A 21,770-nucleotide genomic window follows, 5' to 3' on the forward strand; every position below is an offset into this window, starting at 1 on the left:
CCTGAATTTTCTTTGATCCTCTGCTGACTCTTTACAAACACTGTGATACCCTTGGGTCTGGGTGTTACACAAATTAAAAAATAAAATAAACTATAAGGTTTTACAGAGGGGTTTTATGACGTACTTGAGTCTCTAAGAGGCAATTCCCTACCCTTGCTTAATATGATATGATATGATATGGCATTTGTAACGCGCCCATTCACAAGTCTTTTGCGCCTATAAACAAGCTTACATTTGTTAGAAAAATGCAAAGTAGGTCTCCAATTCATCTGAGAAGAGCCCCGTAAGTCTGAAATCACATGAATGAAAATGTGAATATCTTCCTTTATTGATTAGGTCATCAGTTGATGAATGTAATTTTAAATGTTTATCTTAAAACTACTGTGAAGGGTCCGAAATGAGAAGCGGACACAAAGTGGTAGTGTTTTCAACATCAAACATCTTTATTAAAATTGAAGGTTTGGATAAAGGCCTATCTGTCCTGTCCTTATTATAAAGAGCGTTTCCTTGTGTCCACAGCATCAATCTGACCTCACACTAAAAATTAAACTAAGAGTGTAAGAAAAATGTATCTGACTCAGGCTAGGCAAAAAGTTTTTAAAAATAGGTAAATAATTACAACATAATAATCTTTGGATCCAGAGGGTGGTTCCCTTTTACTGAGTATCTCAGGTAGGATGGCAACCGTGTCTCTTTCAAATAATTACTCCTTAAAGATGGCAAAAGTGTCTTTCAGACAACCACTTTTCAAAGATGGCAAAAACGTTGCTTTCAAGCAGCCTCTTCCTAAGGATAGCAACATTGTCTTTTCAAACAATAGTTCTTTAAGAATGGTGAAAGTGTCTCTTTTAAAACAATAACTTTTTATGGAGCCCCTCCTGGTATACTCCTCTGCCTGGAAGCCTTTAGTTGGTCTATCAGATCCCCTTGTATACTCTCCGGTCAGGTATCTACCCACAACGTCTGCGCCCTTTGTGTATTTTAAATGGATTACCTGGTGTACTCCCCTGCCATAAATCCATTTCTGGGGTCTGAAAATCCCTGTTATACTCTCCTGCTGTTCATTATAGCAGAGTTGTCTTCCTTAACTCTATATATTTTCTTAGTTTGAGGTACTACTTGTTACAACATTCCCCACATTGACTTCTCATTTATGGGGGCTTGTTCAATATTGTCGTTTTAACTTCCTCAGTAGTATTCATCTGATTTTGGTAATACTTGCTCCAACCTTCCCCATATTGACATCTCATACCTGAGGATTTGGGTAATTGCTGTCTTTGTTTTCTACTTGGTCGGTATTCAAAATAAGTTCTTAATGGCTCACATGTCTGTTGGTATGCCCTGGGGTCCCCAACATCTTTGGGCAGACTCACCGTTATCTAGCAATGCCTCTGACCCCTGGCACGTTGCTGCAGTAAAGCTTTCACCTCCGGATGGCGTTCTCCACTAGGCAGACAATTTCTGAGCTCTTTTGCTGGCTCTGGATGTTTCCGCCAGTAAGCCTGCTTCTTCTGGACTCAACCATGCTGACGGTAGCTTGGCTGTTGATGCCGGCTCCCCAGTGGTCCTCTTACAGTGGGGCTCATTATGAGTTTGGCAGTAGCCATGCCTGTAACACAGGCACAGCTGCCGCCAAACTCGTGAAAATTCTGCCACCCGTGAATGGGCAATTACCGGGTCATTACGGCTTTGCCAGACCCACCAATCATTACAGCGCCGGTGCTATATTTTCTGCTGTACTCGCGGGTGCCTTTCATTCCGCAGGGTTAGACCTGGAGGAATGAAAGGCACCTGCGAGCACAACTCGGAGTATGCCAGTCTGGCTACAACTCGTAATGAGGCCCAGTGTATGCAGTGAGTTTTGTGGCCTCACACCACTCCAGTAAGTACTGCTTGCAAGAAGCAGTCTGAGAACACCTGCTCTCACCAGCACTGTCTCTTCCCATGCTTCTGCCTCCTCCCGTGGTTCTACTTCCTTCTTAATCCGTTCGGCTTCTCTCTCTCTCATGAAAATGCAGACACCATTTTCAAATGTCCCACACAGATGGAACCCATTACAACAACTAGCCTGCATGTTCAACTTATTGTTTCTTTTTATCCATATTAACTCTGTCTTCCTCTTCCTCATCTTAGTACTTAAGGCTTTATGGGAGTTGGAGTCCATGGGATTTATAGGACTTCTAAGGTTATTTTGTTGAGGACATATGATTAGCCCAAAAACATCAGAGACAGGAGGTGTTATGTGTGTGTTATGTACACATGAGGTGGACTTGGTATTCTGTCTAGATTGTCTGGCAGGCAGGGGTTTTAGGGTTTTGCAGCTGGACGGATTTGTATAGTGAAAACAGGCCATCAGGAATGTATACATTATATGGTCTTCTTCATTTGGAAGGGAAGAATGCTGCGTCTCTCCTGATGGGGTCACCACATCTCCCTGACAGCCACCTCCTCCCATGTGATCCTCCCTCATTATAGCACACCTAGAGTGAGGATCAGGTAGCAACTGCCGTGCCCTGGCCACATGTGAGGATATCCCTGGATGGGGATCAGTGATGTCTCCATAGGATTCATCACACTACTTATCCACTACTTACCATTGAAAAATTCTATATAGGCATTGAGAATTACATTGATTTTCCTCAAGAGAAAATCAAAAAACTTTGTGTGCAAAGTTCTGTCTTGGCACAAGGTTACAAACCATTGGGTCCTATGAAACATGACAAAATGCCCTGTAGGTAAAACACACAAAGCTTAAATTAATCTTTTCTTCACCTGCCTGATAATTTATGACACAGGTGGCTTAAACCAATTTTGAGCATCTTTAGAATTAGGTGTAGACATGATGATTGCTTTGTATTTAAGACTAATTTTACTTTATATGTGTTTTAGTATATTACTACTTTGCTGAAGAAAGCACTTATTCTTAGGAAGAAATTACAGAAATAATTTGACTATGATTTAACATAAACACTAATATACACATAACATCCTTAGCATAGCCTAGTAGGAATAATGACATGTTAAAGGAAATTGTAATCAGTGAATGTAAGATCGACAATGTAGGCATGTATATAATATTTTATTTAATAACATCTATTTTTAACCTCAAATGGTACGGAATCAAAATTGATTTTGAATACGCTTTTCTAATTATGTAACTGTTTTAATTGCTGTATGGTTTTAATGCAAAAGCCAAAATATAGCTATACGAACAATGATCAATCAAGTCAACATTTCATTCTGAACTCCTTCTCCTATGCATACTCACACCCTTGGCCTCACCTTTATTGAAAGCAGCCCTGCAATCTCACAGACTTTTAATCTCCACTGCCTTGCATGCTCCCTTACCTCCTCCACCCTTGTCCTAAACCATGGATCTACGCAGCCATTCATCTGATGAGGGTGATGATATGTTTCTTCTTAAGCTGCTAGTGCAAAGATTGATCCCCCACTCTCCTTGTTACATATAAGAACACTCTACAGACTCTGACTACAGCTTTCAGCATAGCCAAATCCTCCTATTACACTTTTTTTACCTCTCTTCTCACATCAATAAATATCAAAGAACCCCCCCAGTCCATATTTCTCCAGAAGAGAAATGATGTGTCCTCCTCTCACTCTCTGCCTTGCCTGCTACTTCTCTGCTAAAATCACCTAAATATTGGATGCATTGTTCAACCTTCTATCCCTCTCATCCCTTCCCTCATACCCTCATCTTACCACCCGTCCCCATATCTTCTCTATACCACATCTGCCCTTCACCCTATGTACCTGCTACCCATCCTTCACTCTGTCTTTCCATCATGCACTCCAATGCAACCTTTTTCATCATAAATTGTTAAGGAACTTAGACCTGTAACTTCTGGTCACCCCTTCATATTATTCAACCTCTCTGACTCTCAACTGTTATTAGTTTCTCACCTTCCCTAGAATTCTAAAATCTTTAACGGAATCTGACATTTACAACTGCATAGTCTCGAGGTGCATACGCTTGCTGACTCTCTCGAATCTGGATTAATTTCTAAATACTCTACTGAGACTGCACTCATCCACATCACCAATTCTCATGCCACTTCCTACTACACTCATCCTTGCTCCATTCGCATCCTTCTAACATTGTTGCTGCATTTGACACAGTGGAAACATTTTGAAGGTCATCCCGCCCTCCTTCAAAATGGTTCCCGCCTTGGCTGCACTGTACTTGACTGGGGATCCGACTATCTTCCCGACCGCTCCTTCTCCATCACATGGGACTCCAGGACTTCCTGCATGACACCCCTCCCAATTACCATTCCTTGAGGATCAGTCCTAACTACACGTCTCGTAATACTATAAGTTCCGTCCATGCCAAAAGAATGTTCTCCTCTGGCTTTAAATATCATCTATTTTCTGATTGTACTCAGATCTTCTCTGTTCACTCCTTCATGGCTTCAATCTTTGATCACATAACCAACTACCTCACTGCTTTCCACTTCTGGAGGGTTCTATGCTGAGACATGATCAACTCCTCAAAGAGGGCGATCATCATTCTCCCTGCCTCAAACTCTACTCTCCCCTATCTCTTTCCTCCTGACTTCCTCACTCCCTCACACATGGTGCAGAACTTTGAAGTTCTTTTTGCAGTGATCTTAAACCCTTCTAGTTCATCATGGCCATGGCTACATTAGCCAGACTCAACCGGTAATCCATAGACAAATCCACCCACACCTTGCACATCATTAAACTAAAGCATATATGTGTACTCTTGAGCTCAAAGGAAGGCGCTACTGCACAATCCTTTTTCTTGGAACTCATATGCTCCCCTCAACAAAATTCTCAACTTTGCAAAATGCAACCTTTTCAACCTTCCTGGATCCTCCACTGCCTCGACATACGGTCACCTCACTAGATGGCTCTGTATGCATAATTGCTCTCTCTTGAAATCCCTGTCACTTGTCTATAAAGTCATCTATGGTCTTTCCCAAACTACTTTGCTGATTGCATCTTACTGTACATTACCTCACGAACCCTTAACTCCTCATCTCTTCACAATCACTCCACTTTCCTTCCTGTGCCTCCTCCCACTTCTTTCCTTTTTTTCCTACTTGCCCCATTCTATTTTAATTTGTTTTATTTTTAATTTTTTAATTTTTTTATTTGTTGTTTTGATCAGAAAATAAATCCGACCTTGAAACAAAATTACACATTTTAAAATTCTATTTTAATGCTCCTGGCCTGACCATCAAAGTCATGCCGTCGGTGGTACTCTTCGAAATGTGTCTCTGACTCCACTTGCTAATGATGGAGGGAGCCTCCAAATCCTGACACCCTCCATTCAATCTAACTGTTAACATACCAATCCCACATCTGCCCTCAGGAGCTCTCTCTGTAATATGAACATTTGTAAACATTGGCATTGGACTGTCAATGTTAGAAATAGTATTATGTTCTCCACTCCATGTCCATTGTATATGTGCTCACTCTTAGCCCTGCACCACCTAGTATGTGTCATTCAATTAAACAATGCTCTTATGTGAAGGCAACTTTCCTAGGACTGCCTCAGTCTATGTTAATGTTTTCTCTTTAAGTCAAATATGTTCAACATGACATCCCCAAATGCACGAGATGGTGGAGAGCAAAGAGGTGAAATAGATAGTAGGGGGTACAGAGGTAAAGGGGGTGATAGAATGTGAGGCAGGAATAATGTGGTACCGGGATGCCGTAGAGGGAGGCAGCTGTAGTTTAGACAGTTTAGACCAGGGCGAGGCAGTGTAATGGAGTAATAATTGAATAATAGGAAGTGGCCGAGTGAGGCAGGGCCACTCGGGGACTGGGGCAAGGAACAGTGAAGCAGGGTGTTGGGGGACAGGGAACAGGAAGAGTGTTCAGGTGAATGAAGACTGAAAAAAGAAAAGTGAGCTAGGGGCAATAGTGGGAATTGGAACAAGGACGGGTGAGGTGGGGGGTTATACGGTACTGGAAGAAGGAAATGTGATAATGGGGTATGAGGACTGGGATGAGGAAAAGTGAGACGGGCTATGGGGACTGTGTTGAGGAAGGGTCAGACATAGGTAATGGGGACAGGGATGAGGAAGAGTGAGGTGGAGGCAATGTGGGACTGGGACAAAGAAGAGTAAGGCAGGGTAATAGAGTACTAATGGGTAATGTGACAAGGAGAAATGATGCAGGGTAATAAGGTATGGGGACAAGGAAGAGTGAGGTGGGGTAAAGGTTGTTTGGGATCGAGGAGAAAGGACTAGTGAGGCATGCATAATGGTGTACCTGGCAAAGGGAGAGTGAGGTACGATTAATGGGCGACTGTTATGATAAAGAATGAGGGAGTAGAATAGAGTACTAACTTGTGACCGGGACAAGGAAGAGGGCGGGACTAAAGTGAAACTGTGATGAGGAAGAATGAAGTGTGATAACGTGATACTGGGTGAGGAAAAGTGAGTGGGGTAATGGAATGCTGGGAAAGAGAACAGTGTGGCGGGGTATTAAACGATTGGGATGAGAGAAGCAGGGATAATTAAATTAGGTACTGAGGTAAAGAATAGTGAGGCAGCATTATCAGGTACTGGAATGAGGAAGAATGTGGTCCCATATTGGGGTACTGGGATGAGGAAGAGGGAGACAGTATAATCAGGTACTGGCAGAAGAAAGAGTGAGTTTGGGCATTGGGGACTGGGGCACAGATTAGTTAGAAGTAAAGATAGATGGATCAAAGAAAATTGAGGTGGGGATAATGGGGCAATGGGAAGTTGAAGAGTAAAGCAGGAAGGGTGAGCTCAGGTTAATGAGGACTGGGATGAGGAAACATGTGCAAGGGAAATGGAAACTAGGACAAGGAATGGTGAGGCTGGGCTAATGGTGGAACAGGACAAGTAGGAGTGAGGAGTGGTAATGTGATGAGGAAAGTTGAGACAGGGATATTGGGGCATAGAAGAGTGAACCATCAGAAATAGTGTAGAGGGACATGCAAGAGTGAGGCAGAGGTCGGACCTGGGCAGAGAATATTGAGGCAGGGTAATGGAGTACAAATGGGGCACTGGGTTGAGAAAGAATGAGGTATGACTAATTGGGTAATGGATAATGAGTGAGGTGGGGCAATGGTGGTCTGGGATGTAGAAGAGTGAAGCAGTGATAGTGGTTCACCAGGAGAAGGGAGAATGAGATATGGAGATAAAGAAGAGTGAGGGAATGTAATGAACTACTAAGATGGTACTGGTAAAATGAGGCAGCTTAATTTGTTACTGGAATAAGGAAGAGTGTGGCAAGGAGAATGGGGAAATGTGATGAGGAAGGGTCTCAGTGTGAAAAGGGCCAATCCCCAATCAGCAGATATCCTAAGAGAATTAGATACGTGTGAAATGATACACAAACACATATGTGTATTGTACTTCTGCTTTATTGGGTACATGTCACTAATGTTGAGTTAAGGTTTGGGAATAAAATGTGCTTTCCTGCCCCTGTACCACAGCTCAGGAACATGTGAACTGTGACGCAGCACGGTTCGCATGTCAATGCATCACAGCAGAGGATCAGATTGAAATTGTATTTCTGAAAATCTCTGAGTATTGTTTATGCCCTCCCTGTCTCACACGTGCAAGAAAATAAAACAGACACTCCCCGGACAGGGAATAAGGCAAAAGAGAGCAGGCTGTGAGAGTTCAAGGAAAAGTTTATCTAGATCTCTGAGAGCGCTCTGACAAAGTTAAAGTTCCATCACATTATATAGGCACATTGTCATATCTAACATATGATGCTACGTTGGACCCGGATTGGTCAGCCAGGGTGGTGTGTTAGGTGTGGGCATCATCTCTTCCTCCTGGTTGGTTGCTTGGTTGGTAGGAGGATGGACGTCAGATATCTGTGCTCCGAATGGGTGAAGGTCAGTTCGCCATGAAGCAGGGTGGTCACTATCTAAGCTAATGAATACATTCTAAATAATGCATGCACTAAATAATGGTTGATCAAAAGACCCTCAGAAGTTTATCATGTCATTATACAAATCACACAGGTGTCTATATCATCTATAACATTTGGGTTATGTTGGGTATTTTGTATAGATTTGGGGCCTAGCAGTATTTTCTTACCGCCAAAATGAAAATAATTCAGTAATAATCACTCTTTGCATTCAGATTAGATTTGGTATATAGTACTATAGTATGCATACATTATTTCAGCACACTGATACATTTAGTGGTATACATTATGTTGGTATGCGTTATTGGTGGTATTTCTGGTGAGCATAATTCCTTTGTTTTATATATGGCCCCAATATCCAGAACCTCTTATTTTTGCTTAGTTTGTTTGTGTGATCACTAGAGAGACCTCAGGCTTGCATTTCAGAAACACCACATTTCCAATTGGAGTGCCACCATGGGCTGTTCTCACTGACTTATCTACGACAGCAAGCTATATGTGGTGTTTATCACCAACTTATTTACGTTTGGTGAGCTATGTCCAGGGCCTCTCTTTCTGCCGACTCATAGACCTTCGGCAGCAGGCTATTTCATTTTGTTATTATTATGTTCCATTCAGAAAACACACACACACTCATACACTGAATGGATTCATGCACACAGCTACCGCCATGTCTTATCTTTTAGCAACTTTTAAAAATGACAATTGCACTGTGCAAAGATCTTCCCATATTACCAGTGTTATAATGATAGATGCACAAAGGACAAGATAAAAATGAAACACACTTCCCGCTTGCTTTCAGATAATTCTTTTTGTATTATAAAACTTGCATTTCAACACAAGCTTACTCTTTTTTTACAGAAATAAATGGAAAACTCACAGTAACAACATTATCTGTAACAAAATGAAATGAGAGTGGCGAGGAACAAGAATTCAATTTGCAACATTAAACATGTGGTTAAAACACAGGAATCTCCTCTCCTACTCTGACTGAATATTTTCGCACACATACACACAGCCCCCACACTTCAGCGAGATAATTACCAGGCTTGTTCAGCATGTAACTTCTTTGGCTGGTCGCCTTCTGGAGGGGTTCACCCAGCAAGGACAAGCATTTGCTGTCACTCAAACTGGGACTTGTTGACTGGAAATCCCAGCCTCTGTAGCAGTATTGAATCTGCTTTAGGAATCAGGCATCCCCAGCTATCAACCCAGTCCTTCTCCGAGCTGTGTCAAGATGTCCTCTTCCCAGCTTCTTCCCCGAGATTATACAAGAAAACTCTGGTTACCTCCTACCAAAGGATCCTAACCAATAACATTCTATCATGTCCTATCCACCCTCTGCAGACAATAGAAATCTTTTACAGTAAGCAACTGTAACAAAACTGATTTCCTGCTATTCGAATCCTTGCTTCCTGCAAATACTGTGGACAAAGCAGCACAGAAAAACAAGAAGAATAAAAAGCTGCACACAGTCTGAAATGAGTTTCAGCCTGCCTCATTTTGCAGTGGAGAACACATTATGGGGCCGATTCATGGAACAAACGTGCGCCGAAAATCTACGCGCAAGCAGGCGCAAGCAGGCGCAAGCGGAAAAAAACAGGCGCACGCGCACGCGTGCGATTCATGGAAGTCCCTGCGCGTGTCTTCCTCGGGATGTGCGCCAAACCCGTGCATGGCGCACACGTCACTGCAACATCCCGAAAGACGTGCGCGACGCGCACAGTGAAAGCGCACAACTCTGCGCATACACTAGAAAGAGGGCGGAACACGGGGCGTAACGCGCGGAATGGGGAACAACTCGCGAAAACAAGGGCGTAACTGGGGGTGTACTGCAGGGAAGCAGACGGAAGGCCCACACGCACCCGAACCACACGTATTCATGGAATCGAATAGGGCAAAGCCACGCACAGTGAAAGACACGCACAAGCCCAAACACGTCCGCCACACGAAGGCAGGCGGTAGCGTCCGTGCGCATTACAAAAGTGGCAACATACAGCAATAGTGCCTGGGGGAGCGGGCTACGTGTATTTCAGGGTTTCGTGTGAACATTCTCACGCGATCGGGCCTGGGGGAGCGGGCTACGTGCATCTCAGGGGTTTGCGTGAACTTTTCCACGCGATCGGGCCTGGGGGAGCAGGCTACGTGTATCTCAGGGGTTCGCGTGAACTTTTTCACGCGATATCAGCAGGGTACGTGTATTTCAGAGTGCAGGGGAAGTTACACAGGCGATTCCATCAGGGTACGTGTATTTTGGGGTGCGGGGGAAGTTCCACACGCGATTCCAGCAGGGTACGTGTATTTCAGGGGTGCGCGGGAATTTCCACACGCGATTGTGCGGGTGCGAGCAGGGTACGTGTATTCCAGGGGTGCGCGGGAAGTTCCACACGCGATTCCATCAGGGTACGTGTATTTCAGGGTGCAGGGGAAGTTACACACGCGATCCCATCAGGGTACGTGTATTTCGGGGTGCGGGGGAAGTTCCACACGCGATTTCAGCAGGGTACGTGTATTTCGGGATGCGCGTGAAGTTCCACACGCGATATCAGCAGGTACGTGTATTTCAGGGTACAGGGGAAGTTACACACGCGATTCCATCAGGGTACGTGTATTTCAGGGTGCGGGGGAAGTTCCACACGCGATTTCAGCAGGGTACGTGTATTTCAGGGGTGCGCAGGAATTTCCACACACGATTGGGCCCGTGCGAGCAGGGTACGTGTATTCCAGGGGTGCGCGGGAAGTTCCACACGCGATTCCATCAGGGTACGTGTATTTCGGGGTGCGGGGGAAGTTCGACACGCGATTTCAGAAGGGTACGTGTATTACAGGGGTGCGCAGGAATTTCCACATGCGATTGGGCCCGTGCGAGCAGGGTACGTGTATTCCAGGGGTGCGCGGGAAGTTCCACACGCGATTCCATCAGGGTACGTGTATCTCGGGGTGCAGGGGAAGTTACACACGCGATTCCATCAGGGTACGTGTATTTCGGGGTGCGGGGGAAGTTCGACACGGGATTCCATCAGGGTACGTGTATTACAGGGGTGCGCGGGGAGCACCACACGTGAATTGCACGTGTGGGCCCTCCCAGGTGTTCCCTCTACACCCTCCACGGCCCCTGCAGGTGGCTCACACCACAGGGGCCTACCCTGCACCTGTCCTGCAGGCACCCCATCCACCATGGCCATGCCCCCCCGCCAACCCACATGTCAACTTGCACTACTGCCCACCAACGCATGTCCCCCTGCACCCCCAGCCACCAGGGGCACCCTCCACAGGCCCCCACCCATGTCTCCCACCACCCCCACCCCCCAGCACTGTGGGGCACCTGCCAGCAGGCCCCCACTCATGTCCAACTCATGTACCTCTGCACCCCCACCCCCCAGCACTGTGGGGCACCCTCCACCAGGCCCCCACTCATGTCCCCTATCACCCCCACCCCCAGCAGTGCAGGGGCAGCCTCCACCAGGCCCCCACCCATGTCTCCCACCACCCCCACGCCCCAGCACTGTGGGGCACTTGCCAGCAGGCCCCCACCCATCTGCAACTCATGTACCCCTGCACCCCCACCCCCCAGCACTGTGGGGCACCTGCCAGCAGGCCCCCACCCATGTCCAACTCATGTTCCCCACCACCCCCACCCCCCAGCACTGTGGGGCACCTGCCAGCAGGCCCCCACCCATGTCCAACTCATGTTCCCCACCACCCCCACCCCCCAGCACTGTGGGGCACCTGCCAGCAGGCCCCCACCCATGTCCAACTCATGTTCCCCACCACCCCCACCCCCCAGCACTGTGGGGCCCCTGCCAGCAGGCCCCCACCCATGTCCAACTCATGTTCCCCACCACCCCCACCCCCCAGCACTGTGGGGCACCTGCCAGCAGGCCCCCACCCATGTGCAACTCATGTACCCCTGCACCCCCACCCCCCAGCACTGTGGGGCACCTGCCAGCAGGCCCCCACCCATGTCCAACTCATGTTCCCCACCACCCCCACCCCCAGCACTGTGGGGCACCTGCCAGCAGGCCCCCACCCATGTCCAACTCATGTTCCCCACCACCCCCACCCCCCAGCACTGTGGGGCACCTGCCAGCAGGCCCCCACCCATGTCCAACTCATGTTCCCCACCACCCCCACCCCCCAGAACTGTGGGGTACCTGCCAGCAGGCCCCCACCCATGTCCAACTCATGTTCCCCACCACCCCCACCCCCCAGCACTGTGGGGCACCTGCCAGCAGGCCCCCACTCATGTCCAACTCATGTACCCCTGCACCCCCACCCCCCAGCACTGTGGGGCACCTGCCAGCAGGCCCCCACCCATGTCCAACTCATGTACCCCACCACCCCCACCCCCCTGCACTGTGGGGCACCTGCCAGCAGGCCCCCACCCATGTCCAACTCATGTACCCCTGCACACCCACCCCCCAGCACTGTGGGGCACCCTCCACCAGGCCCCCACTCATGTCCCCTATCACCCCCACCCCCAGCAGTGCAGGGGCAGCCCCCACCAGGCCCCCACTCATGTCTCCCACCACCCCCACCCCCAGCCACCATGGGCAGCCTCCACCAGGTCCTCACAATCTCCAATCATGTGCGTTATGGTCAGCCTCCACAGCCAAAAAGCCGTACCAAGTAACCCATTCACCCACATGGAAATAGAAATTGCATGTTACACCCCCAATGTTCATTAAGCAAATGAACCCATGTCCGTCACACACAATGGTTGCAATTGAATGGGAAAACACCCAACATGAAATGCATGAAACCAATGAGATGATACCACACAGTGAAGTATGAAAACAAAATTTATTAAAAAAAAAGAATGGAAATGAAATGAAACAAACTACAATGGCAAAGAAAAAAAGAGAAGCTGCATGTCCGTCTAAAAAAATAAAAACTACAAATCCAAATCCAAAAAAATGTTGTCCAAAGTCACATCAAAAATAAAATCAATCCAATGGAGAACTATGTACAAAACATCCAAGGGTCCATGAGCCCAACTGAACAAAGGAAACCTACAAAAAACCCTAACTAAAATGCAACTATATACAAAAAGTGGAGCAGTGTCCGTCGACTCCAAATCATAATAAGAAACAAAGGAAACCTAAAACTAAAGAACTATATACAAAGGCGACGGGCAAGTCCAGCGGCTCACTCCATGGTGTTCAGGGCCAGGGCATCATCGAACTCCTGTTCGATGTCCCGGAGGCGGTCCTGTTCCATGGCCCCGAGGGTCCGCAGGGACGACGCCGTGTCCTCCTCCAACCCCCTGCGGATTGCCTCGAGGCACTCGGCCCGCCTCAGGCCCTCCGCATAGAGTTCTCCGCCCTGACCATTGTGAGCCGTGCCTCTTCCACCCGCCGCCGCTCCGCACCTATCTGCTGGCCCAACCGCTGCCACACAGAAGACACACCCCGTCCTGGGTCAACCTGCCCTCCGGCCGATGCCTGCCCCTCCGATGTTGAAGGCCCCGAGCCTTCATGGCTCCCACTACCTTGCTGCTGCTGCTGTGCCTCTGCCCGTGCACTGCCTCCTGCTGCCTGCACATCCTCCGCCGGCTGGGGTGCAGTTGTTGATGTGGCCACCCCTGCTGGACGTCCGACTCCCGACTGTGGCAGGGATGCCTCCTCCACCAGCCTGGCCGCACCGTCAGAGGCAGCTCCACAGGGCACCTAGGTGACTGATGGGTGGGAAGATGGCACAGAGGACGACTGGCGCATAGGGGGTCCAGTTGAGGAGGGGGTCGGAGCAAGCCCCATCAGACGGAGGAATCCGGCCTGGGTGACCTGTCCCAGCAGGCTGACGTGGTCAACGAGCCATTCGAGATGACGTGCAGTCTCTCCATGAAAAGACTGCAGGTCACCTCGCATGGCCCGTTGACGCAACGCCACACCAGCCAGGACAGGCTCAACCCGGACCTGGATAGCCACGTCCGCAGGCAGAGGAAGGCCAGTTGACGTCAGCTCATCCCCTGCCTGAAAACGGGTCTGGACGTAGGCATCCCTGCTGGTGCAAGATGATGCAGGGACAGGATCGGGGACAGGATTGCACACAGGCACCTCCGCGGTGGCCTGTGCTGCCTCCTGTCCCTGGTCCTGCACTGCACCACTAGCACCAGTGGGATCCCGACCTCCAGACCCCGTCTCTGGTGCTTGCACGGCCTCCTCCTCCACCAAACCCCCCACCAACCTGGATGACTCCGTGCCATCTTCCCCTTTTGGGCCCTGTGGGGTCCCAGCTGCCCCTTCTGCTGCCGAGGAGTCCATCTCCAACCTCCGCCTCTTGGACCTCCCCCCGGCAGCTGCGGCCTGGGACGCGGCACTGGACTCCTCACTCCCCGACGAGATGACAACACGGGAGGGGAGCCGGGCCTTGCGTCTCCGGCTGGCGGTGGGATCCCCGCCGCTGTGCTCCACAGCACCTTCTCCGCCCTCTTCATCAGTTGACGCTGCAGACAGGGAGAAACAAAACACAGGCATCAGGGCACTGTACAATGGACACATACACACATGACAGTTGCACATGAGTGGCATTGGCAAACCTCAGACATGTCATCACAATCCCCAACACACATGTCATTACAACTCGCACACATGAGCCATACCACAGCCATATCGCAACTGCCACCACCATCCATACACATACAACAGCATGAGCAGCCAAAGGTGAGCCAGACATCACATGCAACACAGGAAGTGCACCACACATGTACACACACCACCACACTTGCATGCATGTGTACACCTCTGCCAAGTGTCGCACTGTTCAGACGGGCATCCATGTCACATCTGCCAATCAGGCTTCCACATACCGCTGTCACATGCATCCATGTTGCATCACTGTTGCACCCTTGTCAAATACACACACATGCACATGTACACAGTGCTGATACATGCAGCCGAAAACAACATACATGCGTGACATCACGGACATGTCTACTTACATACACATTCATCCAAACATGTGTGCCCACACAACTGCATTTGGCATGCAAGCCTACACACACAAGCACCATCCATGTCTCACACATTACAGCCCTCGCATGTGTCAGCCCCACGGCCCTGTACACCCCCACCCATACTCGACCCCATACAAACAGATGTGCAACCTGCACACTACTGAATAATCACCACACGCACTGCTCACAATCAGGATGCATGTACACTCACCGCTCGACTCCAGGCGGGTCTGCTTCTCTAGGACCTGGACGTGGAGCGCTGGGGATATGCGTTCCAGGACCCTCATCTGTTCTTCCGACAAGTGGCCCCGGCGCCCCTTGGCATCCGCTGCCTTCAAGAGGCACCGGGCCTTGTTCAGGGTCCTGGACCTGAAGTCCTCCCAGCGCTTCCTGACATGTTGTAAGTCGCGGACTGCCACCCCCTCCGCGTTGATGGCAGTCACGATGTCAGTCCAGATCCGAGTCCGTCCTTCCTTGTCGGCGTGGGAACTTCCGAAGAGGGCATCATACTGCCCCAGGACTTGCTCCACCAGGACACCAACATCGGTGGAACTGAAGCTGGTGCCCCTCTGCCTCTCTGGCCGGGGGTTGTCAGTGGTCACAGATGGTGTTTGCCCCGACATGACAACCCCAGAGGCAGGAGTGGGTGGGCAACTGGGTCCTGGGGCTGGGCTGTGGAGCGATGGAATCCTAGTCGGGAGTCTTCGGTTCCAGCAGGGGTGGTCACAGCAACAGCACCCCTGGCTGATGTGCAGGCAGCAAATGGCAGTGCACGTGGGCAGCAGGCAGTCAGGCAGCAGCAGATGGCAGGTGGGAGCGTGCTCGGGGCTCTGGGGGGCAGTAGTTCGGCCTTCTGGGCAGGAGCGTGGTCTTCCGTGTGCTTACGCGTGGCCAGCTTGATACGGAGTGAATTGGCACGTGAAAAATCTGCACGTCAGCGTGTAATTCGAGGAAATGCCCTTAGCGCGTAAGCGCGTCTGCACGCACACGCATTTTCATTGGACAGAAGGCCCCTCAAGCGCAAGCGCCCCTGTGACGTGATGCGTACAGACGTGCATGGGCATTTCAGTGCGCGTGAAAAACTGCACGTCTGCGTGTAATACGAGGAAAGGGCCCATGTGCGTAAGCGCGTGTGGAAACTGCACGTCCGCGTGTAATACGTGGAAAGGGCCCATGCGCGTAAGCGCATGTGGAAACTGCACGTCCGCGTGTAATACGTGGAAAGGGCCCATGCGCGTAAGCGCGTGTGGAAACTGCACGTCCTCGTGTAATACGAGGAAAGGGCCATGCGCGTCTGTACGAGTCACGTCACAGGAGCGCTTGCGCTTGAGGGGCCTTCTGTCCAATGAAAATGCGTATGCGTGCAGACGCGCTTACGCGCTAAGGGCCTTTCCTCGAATTACACGCTGACGTGCAGATTTTTCACGTGCCAATTCACTCCGTATCAAGCTGGCCACGCGTAAGCACACGGAAGACCACGCTCCTGCCCAGAAGGCCGAACTACTGCCCCCCAGAGCCCCGAGCACGCTCCCACCTGCCATCTGCTGCTGCCTGACTGCCTGCTGCCCACGTGCACTGCCATTTGCTGCCTGCACATCAGCCAGGGGTGCTGTTGCTGTGACCACCTCTGCTGGAACCGAAGACTCCCGACTGGGATTCCATCGCTCCACAGCCCAGCCCCAGGACCCAGTTGCCCACCCACTCCTGCCTCTGGGGTTGTCATGTCGGGGCAAACACCATCTGTGACCACTGACAACCCCCGGCCAGAGAGGCAGAGGGGCACCAGCTTCAGTGCCACCGAAGTTGGTGTCCTGGTGGAGCAAGTCCTGGGGCAGTATGATGCCCTCTTCGGAAGTTCCCGCGCCGACAAGGAAGGACGGACTCGGATCTGGACTGACATCGTGACTGCCATCAACGCGGAGGGGGTGGCAGTCCGCGACTTACAACATGTCAGGAAGCGCTGGGAGGACTTCAGGTCCAGGACCCTGAACAAGGCCCGGCGCCTCTTGAAGGCAGCGGATGCCAAGGGGCGCCGGGGCCACTTGTCGGAAGAACAGATGAGGGTCCTGGAACGCATATCCCCAGCGCTCCACGTCCAGGTCCTAGAGAAGCAGACCCGTCTGGAGTCGAGCGGTGAGTGTACATGCATCCTGATTGTGAGCAGTGCGTGTGGTGAATATTCAGTAGTGTGCAGGTTGCACATCTGTTTGTATGGGGTCGAGTATGGGTGGGGGTGTACAGGGCTGTGGGGTTGACACATGCGAGTGCTGTAATGTGTGAGACATGGATGGTGCTTGTGTGTGTAGGCTTGCATGCCAAATGCAGTTGTGTGGGCACACATGTTTGGATGAATGTGTATGTAAGTAGACATGTCCGTGATGTCACGCATGTATGTTGTTTTCAGCTGCATGTATCAGCACTGTGTACATGTGCATGTGTGTGTATTTGACAAGGGTGCAACAGTGATGCAACATGGATGCATGTGACAGCGGTATGTGGAAGCCTGATTGGCAGATGTGACATGGATGCCCGTCTGAACAGTGCGACACTTGGCAGAGGTGTACACATTCATGCAAGTGTGGTGGTGTGTGTACATGTGTGGTGCACTTCCTGTGTTGCATGTGATGTCTGGCTCACCTTTGGCTGCTCATGCTGTTGTATGTGTATGGATGGTGGTGGCAGTTGCGATATGGCTGTGGTATGGCTCATGTGTGCGAGTTGTAATGACATGTGTGTTGGGGATTGTGATGACATGTCTAGGTTTGCCAATGCCACTCATGTGCAACTGTCATGTGTGTATGTGTCCATTGTACAGTGCCCTGATGCCTGTGTTTTGTTTCTCCCTGTCTGCAGCGTCAACTGATGAAGAGGGCGGAGAAGGTGCTGTGGAGCACAGCGGCGGGGATCCCACCGCCAGCCGGAGACGCAAGGCCCGACTCCCCTCCCGTGTTGTCATCTCGTCGGGGAGTGAGGAGTCCGGTGCCGCGTCCCAGGCCGCAGCTGCCGGGGGGAGGTCCAAGAGGCGGAGGTTGGAGTTGGACTCCTCGGCAGCAGAAGGGGCAGCTGGGACCCCACAGGGCCCAAAAGGGGAAGATGGCACGGAGTCATCCAGGTTGGTGGGGGGTTTGGTGGAGGAGGAGGCCGTGCAAGCACCAGAGACGGGGTCTGGAGGTGGGGATCCCACTGGTGCTAGTGGTGCAGTGCAGGACCAGGGACAGGAGGCAGCACAGGCCGCCACGGAGGTGCCTGTGTGCAATCCTGTCCCCGATCCTGTCCCTGCATCATCTTGCACCAGCAGGGATGCCTACGTCCAGACCCGTTTTCAGGCAGGGGATGAGCTGACGTCAACTGGCCTTCCTCTGCCTGCGGACGTGGCTATCCAGGTCCGGGTTGAGCCTGTCCTGGCTGGTGTGGCGTTGCGTCAACGGGCCATGCGAGGTGACCTGCAGTCTTTTCATGGAGAGACTGCACGTCATCTCGAATGGCTCGTTGACCACGTCAGCCTGCTGGGACAGGTCACCCAGGCCGGATTCCTCCGTCTGATGGGGCTTGCTCCGACCCCCTCCTCAACTGGACCCCCTACGCGCCAGTCGTCCTCTGTGCCATCTTCCCACCCATCAGTCACCTGGGTGCCCTGTGGAGCTGCCTCTGACGGTGCGGCCAGGCTGGTGGAGGAGGCATCCCTGCCACAGTCGGGAGTCGGACGTCCAGCAGGGGTGGCCACATCAACAACTGCACCCCAGCCGGCGGAGGATTTGCAGGCAGCAGGAGGCAGTGCACGGGCAGAGGCACAGCAGCAGCAGCAACGTGGTGGGAGCCATGAAGGCTCGGGGCCTTCAACATCGGAGGGGCAGGCATCGGCCGGAGGGCAGGTTGACCCAGGACGGGGTGTGTCTTCTGTGTGGCAGCGGTTGGGCCAGCAGATAGGTGCGGAGCGGCGGCGGGCGGAAGAGGCGCGGCTCACAATGGTCAGGGCGGAGAACTCCATGCTGAGGGCCCTGAGGCGGGCCGAGTGCCTCGAGGCAATGCGCAGGGGGTTGGAGGAGGACACGGCGTCGTCCCTGCGGACCCTCGGGGCCATGGAACAGGACCGCCTCCGGGACATCGAACAGGAGTTCGATGATGCCCTGGCCCGGAACACCACGGAGTGAGCCGCTGGACTTGCCCGCCGCCTTTGTATATAGTTCTTTAGTTTTAGGTTTCCTTTGTTTCTTATTATGATTTGGAGTCGACGGACACTGCTCCACTTTTTGTATATAGTTGCATTTTAGTTAGGGTTTTTTGTAGGTTTCCTTTGTTCAGTTGGGCTCATGGACCCTTGGATGTTTTGTACATAGTTCTCCATTGGATTGATTTTATTTTTAATTTGACTTTGGACAACATTTTTTTGGAATCGGATTTGGTGTTTTTATATTTTTTTGACGGACATGCAGCTTATCTTTTTTTCATTGCCATTGTTGTTTGTTTCATTTCATTTGCATTTTTTTTTTAATACAATTTTGTTTTCATACTTCACTGTGTGGTATCATCTCATTGGTTTCATGCATGTCATGTTGGGTGTTTTCCCATCCAATTGCAACCATTGTGTGTGATGGACATGGGTTCATTTGCTTTATGAACATTGGGGGTGTAACATGTAATTTCCATTTCCATGTGGGTGAATGGGTTACTTGGTAGGGCTTTTTGGCTGTGGAGGCTGACCATAACGCACATGATTGGGGATTGTGAGGACCTGGTGGAGGCTGCCCATGGTGGCTGGGGGGTGGGGGTGATAGGGGACATGAGTGGGGGCCTGGTGGGGGCTGGCCCTGCACTGCTCGTGGTGGGGGAGATAGGGGACATGAGTTGGGGCCTGGTGGAGGGTGCCCCACAGTGCTGGTGGGTGGGGGTGCAGGGGTACATGAGTTGGACATGGGTGGGGGCCTGCTGGCAGGTGCCCCACAGTGCTGGGGGGTGGGGGTGGTGGGGAACATGAGTTGGACATGGGTGGGGGCCTGCTGGCAGGTGCCCCACAGTGCTGGGGGGTGGGGGTGGTGGGGAACATGAGTTGGACATGGGTGGGGGCCTGCTGGCAGGTGCCCCAGAGTGCTGGGGGGTGGGGGTGGTGGGAGACATGGGTGGGGGCCTGCTGGCAGGTGCCCCACAGTGCTGGGGGGTGGGGGTGGTGGGGAACATGAGTTGGACATGGGTGGGGGCCTGCTGGCAGGTGCCCCACAGTGCTGGGGGCTGGGGGTGGTGGGGAACATGAGTTGGACATGGGTGGGGTCCTGCTGGCAGGTGCCCCACAGTGCTGGGGGGTGGAGGTGGTGGGGAACATGAGTTGGACATGGGTGGGGGCCTGGTGGTTGGTGCCCCTGGTGGCTGGGGGGTGGGGGTGCTGGGAGACATGGGTGGGGGCCTGGTGGAGGCTGTCCCTGGTGGCTGGGGGGTGGGGGTGGTGGGAGACATGGGTGGGGGCCTGGTGGAGGCTGCCCCTGCACTGCTCGGGGGTGGGGGTGGTGGGAGACATGGGTGGGGGCCTGGTGGTGGGTGCCCCTGCACTGCTGGGGGGTGGGGGTGGTGGGGAACATGAGTTGGACATGGGTGGGGGCCTGCTGGCAGGTGCCCCACAGTGCTGGGGGGTGGGGGTGGTGGGGAACATGAGTTGGACATGGGTGGGGGCCTGGTGGTTGGTGCCCCTGGTGGCTGGGGGGTGGGGGTGCTGGGAGACATGGGTGGGGGCCTGGTTGAGGCTGCCCCTGGTGGCTGGGGGATGGGGGTGATAGGGGACATGAGTGGGGGCCTGGTGGAGAGTGCCCCACAGTGCTGGGGGGTGGGGGGGTGGGGAACATGAGTTGGACATGGGTGGGTGCCTGCTGGCAGGTGCCCCACAGTGCTGGGGGGTGGGGGTGGTGGGGAACATGAGTTGGACATGGGTGGGGGCCTGCTGGCAGGTGCCCCTGGTGGCTGGAGGGTGGGGGTGCTGGGAGACATGGGTGGGGGCCTGCTGGCAGGTGCCCCACAGTGCTGGGGGGTGGGGGGGTGGGGAACATGAGTTGGACATGGGTGGGGGCCTGCTGGCAGGTGCCCCACAGTGCTGGGGGGTGGGGGTGGTGGGATACATGGGTGGGGGCCTGCTGGCAGGTGCCCCACAGTGCTGGGGGGTGGGGGTGGTGGGGAACATGAGTTGGACATGGGTGGGGGCCTGCTGGCAGGTGCCCCACGGTGCTGGGGGGTGGGGGTGGTGGGAAACATGAGTTGGACATGGGTGGGGGTCTGCTGGCAGGTGCCCCACAGTGCTGGGGGGTGGGGGTGGTGGGGAACATGAGTTGGACATGGGTGGGGGCCTGCTGGCAGGTGCCCCACAGTGCTGGGGGGTGGGGGGGTGGGGAACATGAGTTGGACATGGTTGGGGGCCTGCTGGCAGGTGCCCCACAGTGCTGGGGGGTGGGGGTGGTGGGGAACATGAGTTGGACATGGGTGGGGGCCTGGTGGTTGGTGCCCCTGGTGGCTGGGGGGTGGGGGTGCTGGGAGACATGGGTGGGGGCCTGCTGGCAGGTGCCCCACAGTGCTGGGGGGTGGGGGTGGTGGGGAACATGAGTTGGACATGGGTGGGGGCCTGCTGGCAGGTGCCCCACAGTGCTGGGGGGTGGGGGTGGTGGGGAACATGAGTTGGACATGGGTGGGGGCCTGCTGGCAGGTGCCCCACAGTGCTGGGGGGTGGGGGACATGAGTTGGACATTGGTGGGGGCCTGCTGGCAGGTGCCCCACAGTGCTGGGGGGTGGGGGTGGTGGGGAACATGAGTTGGACATGGGTGGGGGCCTGCTGGCAGGTGCCCCACAGTGCTGGGGGGTGGGGAGGGGTGGGGAACATGAGTTGGACATGGGTGGGGGCCTGCTGGCAGGTGCCCCACAGTGCTGGGGGGTGGGG

General features: G+C 52.5%; 1 protein-coding gene across 1 annotated transcript in view; it reads left to right on the forward strand.

Annotated features, from left to right (window-relative positions):
• Positions 1-5,976: 5,976 nt before the first annotated feature.
• The window catches only part of LOC138452816 (cysteine-rich venom protein VAR11-like), a 196,651-nt gene continuing 180,857 nt past the window's right edge, over positions 5,977-21,770 (forward strand). Inside the window, exon 1 of the mRNA XM_069605157.1 lies at positions 5,977-6,005. Coding sequence (XP_069461258.1) covers positions 5,977-6,005 — 29 coding nt within the window. The remainder of the gene's footprint in view (positions 6,006-21,770) is intronic.

The sequence above is a fragment of the Ambystoma mexicanum genome, chromosome 4p (assembly GCF_040938575.1).
Source record: "Ambystoma mexicanum isolate Mex_15411 chromosome 4p, UKY_AmexF1_1, whole genome shotgun sequence".
Classification (NCBI taxonomy): Eukaryota; Metazoa; Chordata; class Amphibia; order Caudata; family Ambystomatidae; genus Ambystoma; species Ambystoma mexicanum.